Source organism: Amblyomma americanum, chromosome 7, assembly GCF_052857255.1.
Source record: "Amblyomma americanum isolate KBUSLIRL-KWMA chromosome 7, ASM5285725v1, whole genome shotgun sequence".
Classification (NCBI taxonomy): domain Eukaryota; kingdom Metazoa; phylum Arthropoda; class Arachnida; order Ixodida; family Ixodidae; genus Amblyomma; species Amblyomma americanum.
In genome coordinates, this window is record NC_135503.1 from 166,276,741 (window position 1) to 166,289,769 (window position 13,029).

The window sequence follows — 13,029 nt, forward strand, 5'->3', positions numbered from 1 at the left end:
TGCGGAACTCTTTGTTGACATACTTATACTGCACAATTTAACGCAATTAGTGAAACTGCCTACTCATGCTTATGGTGGAAGTGCATCAACCTTAGATTTATTCCTTGTCACTGACAAGTTTCTAAATATGAATCCAAGCGTGCATGTTTTTGAAGGGATTTCTGACCAGGAAATAGTGTCCCTTACCATCAAATTGAAAAGAACGCTTCAAAATTGAAACAGAGGGAGACCATTGTACTCGATTTTTCTCACGCTAGTGATGTGGATGTACTCAATGCGTTGGACAATTCATTCTCTTCTTTTTTTTTCCCAACATGAATGTAACAGCAAATCCGTTAGACGCGTTACGGTTGTTCTTCAAAGATCTAGTTATGCACTGCATAAAGCATTCATTCCACAAAAAGAGGTCATAGAACTTAGTTCCAAAGCTTGGATGACAAAAGAAATATCCCGTGCAGGACGTAAGGTAAAAAAAGCAAGGAAACATTATTTACAGCGGCAGTCTTCTGCGGGTGCACACCATTATCTGTGAGTGTTTTTCTGAAGAATGCTATAAAAAAAAAAAAGCAAAGACCATTATCAAAGTGTACGTTTAAAAGAGTTTTTACTGCGTCCCCGGCAAAATTTTGGTGTTGCTTGTCGCCAAAGAAGCAACTTATTTTCAATCTCATGATAAATGGCACTGCCATAGTGGATTGGAAAGAAGTCGCTGATGCCTTAAACCTTTATTTCTGTTCCGTTTTCACCAAGGATGGTGGCGTCACTCAATAGTTCAATGCTTTTGCTGAAATTCCTCTGATAAATAATCTATCTATCAGTGAAGAAGGTGTACTAACACTTCTGCTCAATCTAGATGTTAAAAAATCATCCGGAATTGGCGGCATTCCTGCTTCCCTTCTTTTCCGTTGCGCTGAATGGTCCGCTAAGCACTTATGTCTGATATTTGAAAAATCATTGTCGCGTGCAGAACTTCAAAGCGATTGGAAACATGCTAAAATTGCCCCGATACCGAAAACAGAGGACCGGCTTCTTGTTTCTTCCTATAGGCCCATTTCCTTGTTATGTACATGTGTAAAGACATTTGAACATATTATATTTGCACACATTTCTACTTTTGCTGAGGAGAGCAGCACTATTGACAGCCAACAGCATGGTTTCCCTCAAAAACATTCCACGATAACTCGGCTACTAGAAACTATCCATGATCTCGCAGCAGCATTAGATAAAGGTAGTCAAGTAGACATATTTCTGGATTTTGAGAAAGCTTTTGATCGCGTGTGCCACCAAAAACTGCTTTTGAAACTTAAACCTATCCTTAAAAATTATTCATTGCTCGAATGGCTAGCGGCATACCTTTCATTCCGACGTCAAACTGTATCCATTGATGTGGGGGTTGATGTGTTTGGCACCTATTCGATTGTCCAGCCTGGTGAAGAAAGTTAATTCCGCCAACAGTGAACCACGCGGCTGCTTGAAAAGGCATCCAAACAATTTGTCCCCTGCCAGGAGGGAGTCATCTACTCTTTGCCGCTATCATGTGGGAAGCAATACATCGGCCAAACCAGCCGATGTGTCAACGAAAGATTAAAGGGGCATGATTATAATGTCACATGTGGCCCCATCGTAGGCCACGTAGCCAAACACTGCAGAAACTGCAAAAGTGATGATGATCACGAAGATGACATCAATGCCTGCAAGCCATTGTACAACGAGTGCGTTGTGATAAGTCGGAAACGCGACTCGCTGACAAAGGAAATTATAGAATTATTATGGAACATGGTACCAGCGCAAGAAACAACGACGAAGGGAGAAGAAAGACAACACGAACGCCGGACTTCAACTGAAATTTATTGCACAGTAACGATAGTACTATCGATAGTTGTGCCACTATCGAATTATCGATGGTAAAAAAAACTATTGATAGTAATATCGATAATACTTTCGAACTGTCCCAGCTACCTTTTTAACTGAATTGTCCTGCTTTTGCGTCCCAATTTAAAGTGGTAGTCATTTTATTTTAACTCAAGCAAGCTCTGACAATCCCGACAGTTATCTTTAAAATTGGTTAGCTTGTCTACAGCTCGGCGTGCAGACGAAAAATGCACTAGGCTTGCACAGTGCATGTGCCATGCTATCATGAGCCACAACAATTAACATTCGTTCTTCTTGCGTCGTCGTGTTGCATGCCATCGAGTGTCGTCATTACGATGTGATACATAAATAAATATATTCACGTAGAACTGATTCCTGTGATTTTTTCCTTATATATAACTGGTGCATCAAGATGTCCTTATTTGTTGTTCCATTGGAAATACTTCCGAGGTTTGAGCAATAAACCACTGCTAACGCTTTTGCACAAGGTAGATATGACCGCGCATCTGCTAGACAAGTATGCTGCAGTGAGGGTGCGACAGTTCAGTAAACAAAGATCGCACAGCTCAACATCGTGCAACAGCATTTTCTCGTTATGCATCAAGCCATGCGTATATACTTGTAAAGAACACTTTCCGTGCCATTCTTATGCCGCAGCCTCCAACTCTGAATGTAGCGAGCCAAAAATTCACCCCGATGCCCTTAGTCTTTAATGCCATGACTAATGGGTAAACCAAATTTTCTTTTACGAGTGTTCATGTTTTTACTCAATCTTTTCCCAAAAACCAATCTGAATGAATAACACCCTGTTGAACTAAATTCGTAGTAAAGATGTTACAAGGTTCTTTCTTCTTAGCACCTTACTTCCTTCGAGGTGCTCACTTATTTGGCACTGGACGTGTAGCCGACAGCCACATTATGGACGATCGATGACAGAAAGACGAACGAAGGAAGTGGACATTTATAACACTTGAAAAACTCTGCACAAACAACTATACATAGAAACAAGAGGGGCTGCACACACAGCTACCAAAGCTGACACAAGCTAACGCTCGAGCTCCAAGCTTGCTCTTCACGGCTTGCCGAAAGCCGGGGTCTGCCTACTCCGCTACGCGAACCCCGACCAAAAACCGAACAATGTGACGCAACGCGCGCTTAAATAGCCCAGTTCGAAACTTCCAGAAACAGGCCAGGGCACCGCAAGAGAGAGAAGGCGTTGCAGGCTCTATTTCAATGGAGGCAAAAGGCTAGAGGCCTGTGTACTGTGCAATGCCAGTGCATGTTAAAGAACCACAGCTGGTCGAAATCATTCGGAGAACTGCGCAACGCACCCCTCATAGCCCGAGTCTCCTTCGGGCATCAAGCCTCATAAAACCGTCAAACCAACAAGGTATCGCAAATGTTCTGGCAATATTGCTGGGCAACGAATGCAGAATATCGATAGTGTTACTACAGACAGTCTCACTATTGATAGTAGCACTGTCGATAGTTATTTTACGCTATTGATAGCTTCAAAAAACTATCAACACTATCGGTAGTAAACTTTCCGACAGTTTTGCATCACTAGTAATTACTCATTTGCATCCACCCAAGCACAGCCAAGGGGCTACAGAGGAAAGCTGAACAGCTTTCTTAGAAAATTCACAGTTAAAGAAAAGTTCGTCCTGGTCCGGGGTCCGAACCCAGAACTACTGCTTCACCGGAGCAGCTTTCCTTTGCAGCCGTTTGGCTGCACTTGGGTGGATGCCAATGAGTAATTGCTCCAATATTGCAAATCTACTCCTCCTAAGGAGATTCCCCTGAACATTGGACCAACACCGTTTCCACTTCGAGTTATTGATCAATTCGCTCTTGCTCTACCATAAGCTTGCCTTTCCGGTTAGCTCAGTTGGTAGAGCGACTGCTCCGGTGAAGCGATGGTGCCGGGTTCGGACCCCGGATCAGGATGAATTTTTTTTTATTGCGAAGTTTCTGAGAAAGCTGTATAGCTTTCCTTTGCAGCCGTCTGGCTGCTGGATGCCAATAAGTAATTACTTCCATATTACAAGCTTTTTTTCGTAGAAGTGGTCCCCCAGTGACTCGCCAGTCGACGGTGAAGTGGATTAGTATTTGTAGGCACCAACGCAACCCGGATGAAAGCAGGAAGAGTCCGCTGGTTAATTCCTGAAACTGAAGGTCTATGCTTTCTCAAAACAACATGCACGTTTGGGTTAAGCGTAGTTTGGCTGGTGTCGAAGCATTTCCATGGTTTTGCACTTTTTAAGGTTGGCTCCCAGTGACCAGATTCAATTGTTACAACTGATCGTTGAGTAAAGGTACTGCGCAAAATAATACAAACACGGACGAGAAGGGCACAAGGACGGGAGCAGACTCAAGACTGGGTTTATTCAGAACACTGCATGCTTACAACTTCTACACCGCCATGTCAGCCACTAAGCGCAAGCCAGAAATCTGCTTTCTGTCTGATAAAGTCTTATCGAGGTATCACTCACGCAATCATCTCTTTTGTTTCTAATGAAAAAAGCCTCGGCAAGTTCACGCACCACCTGGTCACGGCTAGGCCTCAAAATCCTCGTTTTCGGCAGCAAAGGCAGGCAAGGATTATCACGCGTAGCCGAAGGGCATGCGCTACAGCGCAAGGGCAGATTAGACCCTTTTCCGGTCTTAATTGAAAGCTGGTACTCCCTCAGCCGGTCGTTTACACATCGCCCCGTTTGCCCGATGTAAGCTTTTCCACAGATAAGGGGGATTTCGTAATCAACCCCTCTGAGCACCTGATGAACTCAGTGGCGTGACGCTTCTTGCATTCTCGCACGCTCCTTTCTCTGGAAGCAATCCGAGGGCAGAGTGAGGCCAATATGCGCGGGGCAGATACCACCGGCACGCCGTATCGATTGGCTACGTTCTTCAAGTTGTGATACCCTGTGAATGTAGGGAACAACCGTAGGCCTGATTTTCTCTCGGACGCGATCTTCCTGGGGTGCTCTCGCTTTCAATCTCTGTAGTAGCTTTTCCGCCACAGCGATCACAACTGGAAAAGGGAACCCAGCCTTCAGCAACCTGCCAACCTGATTGTTGAAGCTGCCATGCACCAGGTGAACACATGACCTCTCGAAGGCTCCCCCCAGGCAGAATGTAGCCACGGCTACATTCATGTGAATGTTGTCAGACAGTGCACAGTTGTCACAGACAATATAGCCGCGAATTAGGTCCACGGAAATAAAAATACAAATGAACGCTTTGATTTATGTACCAGTCTGCCGATGGCAGAGCGGCAAGCCGCCACGCTGGTTGACTCCACCTACCTACTGCGTTGAGTTCAAAACAAAGGTGAAAGCCGGGATGTTTAATCCGATTTACTTAGGGAAATCGGCTCCACCGGACAATAATTTGAAGTTTCTAAGAAAGCCCAGAACGTGTAGATAGAGTTCCTGCTGTAAAAAGACGAGTTAAAATTCCTCTTTAGTGGACCTTTAAAGGTGCACTAAAGAGGATTCTGAGCTCATCTTTATACCAAGGAAACTCGACCTACACGCTCCAAGCATTCTTGAAAACTTCGAATTATTGTCCTGCACCGCCAATTTCCATATTAAATCGAATTAAACATTAAGCTCCTGCCTTTTTTTTTTTAACTTACCTGTGAAAGTAGGAGGAGTCAACCATCACGTGGAGAGCCTCTCAGCCAGTCGCGTGGCGGCTTGCTGCTCTGACATACGTGGAGTTATACATAAAGCAAAGAGTCTACGCGTATTTTTATTTCTGTGGGCCTAATTTGTGGCTATGTTGTCTACGACTGAAACTATTTATTCGTGAAAACCTAAAAAACAAAATAAAAGTGAAAGGCACTCCATGCGTTGGCCGACTCCTACTTTCGTAAGTGAGTTAAAAAAAAAAGGCAGGAGCCGGCACGAATTCGATTGAATAAGGAAATCAATCAATCAATCAATCAATCAATCATTTTATTTCCTCAAAAAAGGAGGAGTACGGGACAAAAAGCTCGGACAGCTTGAAAAGGTCCCGACCCCTTGCAAGTTGGCATGACAGCAAGATGACGGCCAGTCATACACAAGAAATAAAAAAAAAAGCATCACAAAGCAACGGGTAACACAGAGTGCAACAAGACGGCAAGCAATCAGACAAAAAAAAAGTTAATACAAATAATATAAATCGGTTGCAGAGGACAATAATTCAATGTTCCTACGAATGCTTGGAGCATGTAGATTGGTTTCCAGCGGTAAACAGACGAGCTCAGTCTTATTTAGTGCACCTTCAAGTTGGGGCACCCACATTAACCAGATTTGTTCAACTACAGAAAAAAACTGTGGTTCTTGCATCAGAAATTAAAACTCCTCTCAGTCTGCAAAACTTATAGCTTATTTAACATATGCGAGGAACTAGCGGGCATTAAATGGGATGTCATAGGGCTTAGTGAAGTTAGGAGGACAGGTGAGGCGTATACAGTACTAAGGACGGGCACATACTGTGCTATCGCGGATTAGCGGATAGACGAGAACTAGGTGTGGGATTTCTCATTAGTCAGGATATAGCTGGAAACGTAGAGGAGTTCCGATAGCATTAACGAAAGGGTGGCAGCTATCGTAATTCGGCATAATAAGAAGTACAAGCTGAAGGTGGTGCAGGCCTATGCGCCTACATCCAGCCATGATGACCAGACCATTGAAATCTTCAATGAACACGTGGAATCGGCAATAAACAAAGTAAAAACAGTACACTGTACTGATGGGCGACTTCAATGCGAAAGTGGGCAAGAAGCAGGCAGGCGACCAGGCGGTAGGCGACTATGGAATAGGTTCTAGGAATAGCAGGGGAGAGCTATTAGTAGAGTTCGCAGATAGAAATAATTTACGCATCATGAATATTTTCGTCCGCAAACGAGAGAACAGGAAGTTGACCTGGAAGAGCCCCAATGTCACGTGAGGCTAAAAATGAAATCGATTTCATACTATGCGCTCACCCTGGTATCGTGCAGGATGTGGAGGTCCTAGGAAAGGTGCATTGTAGCGACCACAGAATGGTAAGGTCTCGAATTAGCTTAGACTTGAAGAGGAAACGGGAGAAGCTAGTAAAGAGGAAGTCCATTAATGAGCTAGCGGTAAGAGAGAAAATAGAGGAATTTAGGATATCGCTGCAGAAAAGATATTCACCTTTAATTGAGGAAGACAATCTTAATGTTGATACAATGAATGATAATCTGACAGCTATCATCAAGGAGAGCGCAGTAGAAGTAGGCGGTAGGACGGCTCGACAGGATACCGGCAAGCTGTCTCAGGAGACGAAAGATCTGATTAAGAAACGTCAAAGCATGAGGGCGTCTAACCCTAAAGACAATAGAACTAGCACAGCTGTCGAAGTTAATAAATAAGTGCAAGGAGACTGACATTAGGAAGTTTAATGTGCAGAGAATCGAGCATGCTCTAAAGAAGGGAGGTAGCCTAAATGCGGTGAAGAGGTAACTAGGCATAGGTAAAAACCAGATGTACGTGTTAAGAGACAAGGAGGGCAATGTCATTAGCAATATGGATAAGGTAGTTAAAGTAGCTGAAGAGTTCTACACAAATCTATACAATAGCCAATGCAATCAGGACATTAATGATGGGGACAGTAGCGCACAACAATGCGTTGTCCCGCCAGTAACGAAAGAAGAAATAAAGAAAACCTTAGGAGCAATGCAAAGGAGAAAAGCAGCTGGTGAGGACCAGGTAACAGCAAATGTGTTGAAAGACAGAGGGGATATTCTGCTAGTAAAACTAGCCACCCTGTATACGCAATGCCTAATGACCTCGACCGTACCAGAAGCTTGGAAAAGTGCCAACATTATCTTAATAAGAAAGGAGATGCCAAGGACTTGAAAAATTACAGACCGATCAGCTTACTATCCGTTGCCTTTAAGGTATTTGCTAAGGTAATTGCTAATAGAGTCAGCGCAACATTACTTCAATCAACCAAATGATCAGGCAGGCTTTCGTAAAGGATATTCCACAATGGACCATATTCATATTATCAATCAGATGATAGAGAAATGTGCAGAATATAACCAACCCCTATATATATAGCATTCATTGATTATGAGAAAGCATTTGACTCATTGGAAACCTCGGCAGTCATACAGGCATTGCGGAATCAGGGTGTAGATGAGTCTTATGTCAAAATACTGGAAGATATATATAGGAACTGTAGAGCTACCATAGTCCTCCATAAAATTCCAATAAGGAAAGGCGTCAGGCAAGGGGACACGATCTCGCCAATGCTATTCACCGCCTGTTTATGGGAGGTATTCAGAGGCCTGAATTGGGAACAGCTAGGGGTAAGAGTTAACGGAGAATACCTAAATAATCTGTGATTCGCTGATGACATTGCCTTGCTGAGTCACGCAGGAGATGAACTGCAAATCATGATCAATGAGTTAGAGCAGTACAGTGGGTCTAAAAATTAACGTGCAGAAAACCAAAGTAATGTAATTGGAGTAAGTAATTGGAGAGACATGGGAGAGGCCTTTGCCCTGCAGTGGGTGTAGTCAGGCTGATGATGATGATGAGACCTACATTAGAGTATGCCAGTGTTACCTGGGGCCACTTCCAAATCAGGCTAATTCAAAGACAGAGAAGCCAAAGATTCGGTCACACAAATGCTTAGTTCATTAAAGTTTTCTTTAGCAGACCGTCGGAAATCGACTAGGCTGAAAACTTTTTTATTATCAAGGAACATCTTTAATACTGACACAACACAATACTTAAATTTAGCAGAGTCAAGGAATTTAAGAAGGCATGATTATAAATACCACACTCCACAATCACATAATAATGCTTACGCCTATTCATATTTCCCTGGATAAGAGTACCTGGATGTTCCACATGTCCTGCACGGGTGATGTTGGCCATGTTATAATACCTATACATTCTGGGCAGAGGTTCGAAATAAACTGGTGTAAGTCAGCGCTCATGTGTCTCGTCGTTTCTTTCATGTGTCCTTGTCCATTATGAGCTGTTCAATCCTGTCATGCAAGAGCAACATGCCCAAATTGCCACGTTACTGATTCGGGGCTTTTCTTTTTTTTGTCAACCTATGGAGCCCTTCCAACAACGACGGCACAGGACTGCCTTGACTAGTGTACATTGCATCCTCAGATATGCTGGATGTCTGTGCAGAACACAAGAATGTGCTTGTGTTGGGCTTCTCTGTGTGGGGCAAGGCCTTGGGGCCCATGCAGCCTGTTTTGTGGGTTTTGGCGCCGGGGGCCCTGCTCCAGGCTCACTGTGCAGGTGCCGAAGGCCACTGTGATGCTGTGCCCTTTTTGCATAAATGAAAGTCATCTCTGCGCTTCCTCACTGTCACAGGGATGTCTCCAAATGACGCGACTTCTGACAATTTTTCGTGCTTGTGGTCGTACAGACCTTCCAGTAGAAGGTCTCTATTTGCTAGCTTTTTGATCTTGTAGCCGTGGCCTATGGTATCTGTAAAAGTTCTTGAGACAACAAATGGTGAAATAAGTCGAGCAGTTTTTTCTTTATGAACAGAGTTAACCATATGGAATTGTGGAAAGTTGTTAGCATTGTTGGCGAAGCATTTTGCCATGATCTAAGTGCGCCCTCTTTTGAGAGAGTAATCAGTGAAAATCAAGGAAGTAGCCATAAAATTAATGTAATGTTCGACCATGGTGCCAGCCACCCACCATGAAGCGCAATGAGGGGACAGAACAGGAACTTGCAAGCAAGCCCCGCCTATGCCAGCGGTCCACGTTAACTATAACCCAATATGCGTAACACGGGTAGTTAGCCACACAAGGTTAACCATAGCCACCAGAAAAAAAAGGAAGGGAGAAGGAGACAGGAAAGTGAAAGACGGAGTACAGGAAGAGATGACTGCCAATTTCCCCCGGGTGGGTCAGCCAGTCTACAGGAAACAGGGGCCAAAGTGATGTGTTACCGAGGGGCCTTACCCAAACACTTGGTATTGGCTCAACCACCAGGATCCCCTTTTCCCTGGACACGGCGATGCCACGCATGGCTAAACATGGGTGCTCGGGAAACCATGCTGTCACAACTCACCATCACATGCATGTTGCAGATGGTGAGTTGTTGAGATGACGGTGATTCCGGGATTAAGGTCAATGTCACAGGTAAAACTATGTGGTCATTAATTTCGCACAGATAAGAAAGAAATGATCAACTTTCATGGTGATTACTTAGTATGAGGTCCAAGATGTTAAAAGATTCACGAGCGGCGCAAGTGGGTTCTGTTACTAATGTTGAATTCCAATGGCAGATCCGGATCAAGTTTTTCTGCTCTGTTGGGAGCAATCGTATTCCAATGGCAAAATGGGAGTGCGAGTTGTCTGTTCCAATGGCAGATCAGGATCAGACGTCGATCCCGGATCGCTCCGTGGAGCAGCGATATTTGCTCCGCCGAAATCGTCAGATTTGACCGGAACCTCGCGCGACGTTTTACTTTCCCGCGTCTGCTTCCAGTCATGACCGGCTGCATCCGTCCTGTCGCATACGAGAACTTCCTGTCGTCGCTACGCGGTGATCCGGGAAATGTACAAGCAGTATTTTTTACTTTTTTTAAATTGAATTCTCCCAAATGTAATTATTTTTCGTTTTGTTCGCGTCTGCACAAGTTAAAACAAAAAATTTTCTTAACGGGATGTCAATTCCATCGTGGTCAATTCTTTGTGACCGCTTTTTAGACCAAAATCGTTGACTTGTTTGAACCTCTCGCGCTTTCCGACGTCAGATGACGCGTACTCTCTAAGCCTAGCAGGTCTGTAAATAAGGAAGCAATCTGAAAATTTGGCGCATTTCATCACTAGAATTTTGTGGTGCGGGCATCATCACACAAAGCGAAAGCTTCGTGCGCCTTTCGTTTGCCGTGAATGTGAGAGACAATGTGGCGGCAAGGACGAATCGCTGGTGAAGGGAGAGGCCGTGCTTCGAAGGGCGCCGCCATGTTGCCTGAACTTGGAGCTATTCTTGCGCTGAAGTGCCCCTGCGGGAGCGCATGCATTCCATTGGCAAAATGGGAGGGAGTGATCTCCGCCTGAACTACGCGCTCCGTTTGTGATCCGGCGGAGCGCTCTCGATCTGCCATTGGAATTCAACATAACTGGCGAGATTTAAATTTAGACAATTTATCAATGAAGTTTGTTATTTCAGCGTTGGCTGTTGGTGTTAGGTTCTTACTAATGCACAACCTTGTTTTCTTCCTCATGTGATAGGCTTCCATAATCTCACGTGTCAAGAGGGACAGGTGCTTGTACAGGATATGACAATAGTGCAAGGAAGGAAAACAAGAATAGCAGTCACGGATATGGTCAACGAGTAGAGCTTTTAGCTTTCAAATTATTTGCATGCTCTTTCAAACGTGTATTAACATGGTGTCTACCAAATTGTTATTTTCAAACTCCCTGACCTTTCCAGGCTTTCCCTGACCATTTCCATTACATTCCCTGACCCAAGTCCTGGAAAATAATTTAGACCACTGCTATAAAAACGCAATATACTGCACAGATAGGCATTGCGCTCAAAGCAAAATATTTTATTCATGTACATAAAACTGCTTATCCACTATTAAAGAAAATAAAAGCATTGAGGCATGTTTCAGGGGGTTAATTTCTTCAAGACGAGAAGCCTGCAACTGTGCATCGCTGATGACCTTTTGCTTCTTTTGTTGAAGCTCCTTGACAACAGCAGCCACTCTCTTCTTCCTTTCAGCATCTGATGCATCCAGCCTCTCTTTGCAACTCCTCCTTCCATTGGGCGTTGGCACCGCAAACCATTTGCATCATTGTGTTTGTAACATCCAATTTTGGCAACCCCTCCAACAGCTGAAACTGTGTCATGCACCACTCTGTGTGCAATCAGTTGCTCTTCTTTGCGGTTTTCGACAAGGCATTCTTTGTGTACAGAAAATCCTCGTTCCACGGCTGCACTGCCATGAGACAAGCAAAGAATTAGCTTGACGAACGAGAATAGCTCTTTATGGTCCCGTGAACACAATTCAAACCAGAGTGCACCCAGCCTCTGTTCCTTTCTGTCAAAGCTCCTCAATGCCACCTGTACAGAGCTCAATGCGCATACCTCAACATAGGAATGGTGGGTACGCTCAGCTTCCAAACCAGTCAGCCACTGGTGCTCCGTTAGCACCTCCAGTGCAATGCACAGATGTTTAGCACCAGCCTCTGGGGACAATGCACTAGCGGGGTCCATGCAGCTTGCACCTTTGGTCAACTTATATTGCAAAGGTGACCTTTCCATCACCTTTTGTGAACACCTTTTCACGAAGGAAACAGTCTTTTTTGAAGCTGAACACAGTCAGTTGCGACGTTATTGGGATTTTGCGAAGCTCATTTTTCGCAGCAAACCCAATGTCGAATGCAGCAGCAGCAACCATGGTATCTGGGTTCTCCAAGTCAATTCTAAGCAGCTTGGAGGATGTATTGGCAGCTTCTAGGATCTCTTTCCGGATGATTATAGCAAGCAATGACCGTAACAGGCGATCCAGAGCAGGAGCAATGGACTTGTCTGTCTGAAATTCAGCCAGAAATGGCTAGAGTTCCTCAGCAATTGACAGCATAAAAGCCAGTTTCACAGGCAGCATCCAGTCACCTACTGCCTTTTCAACAGTGCTGAAGCTAGCACATGCTGGCGACTTTTTTGCTTCCTTTGAGTATTTCACATATTTCACTAAGTTTGGAATAACATCAAGCGCTCTCGAGATCACCTTCCTATTCTCGAGCCACCTTACTGGGCAGAATGTCAGCAGGAACACAACACTGCCAGTGTAGTGAGTGTAGTCGGCGCGACATGCTGGCACACACTTGAACAGATTATAGCTCCCACGAAGAAATGCTACCAGATCCCAGTGCGTCGCAGAGTGGCCTGTTTTAAATGTACCATTGACAACGTGGAGTCCACAGCTTCCAATGTCCAGGATATGGTGACTGTTGTCAGATGCTCTAAGTTCTTTAAAGGGACTATGCAATGAATAAAAAGTCGCTTGTAAATGTTTTCAATGCTTAGAAATGATCCTAGGAAGCATTCACACCAAGAATGAGTCTTCGGAACTGAGCTGGCAATTTATTATGAATTTTTAAAAACAGTGTTTTTTAAAATTCGCGGGCCGATTGGTGTGCTCGTA

At 44.3% G+C, this 13,029-nt stretch overlaps 1 protein-coding gene and 1 pseudogene across 14 annotated transcripts in view; both read right to left on the reverse strand.

The window, feature by feature from the left end:
- The window catches only part of LOC144096750 (putative enoyl-CoA hydratase), a 141,702-nt gene that overhangs the window by 107,493 nt on the left and 21,180 nt on the right, over positions 1-13,029 (reverse strand). For 10 of the 14 annotated variants that reach the window (XM_077629612.1, XM_077629605.1, XM_077629603.1 and 7 more), the window contains exon 2: positions 1,354-1,426. The exons of the other annotated variants lie outside the window; for them this stretch is intronic. In XM_077629612.1, coding sequence (XP_077485738.1) covers positions 1,354-1,426 — 73 coding nt within the window. The remainder of the gene's footprint in view (positions 1-1,353; positions 1,427-13,029) is intronic. 14 annotated transcript variants of the gene reach the window in all.
- Positions 12,121-12,897, reverse strand: LOC144096887 (uncharacterized; annotated as a pseudogene).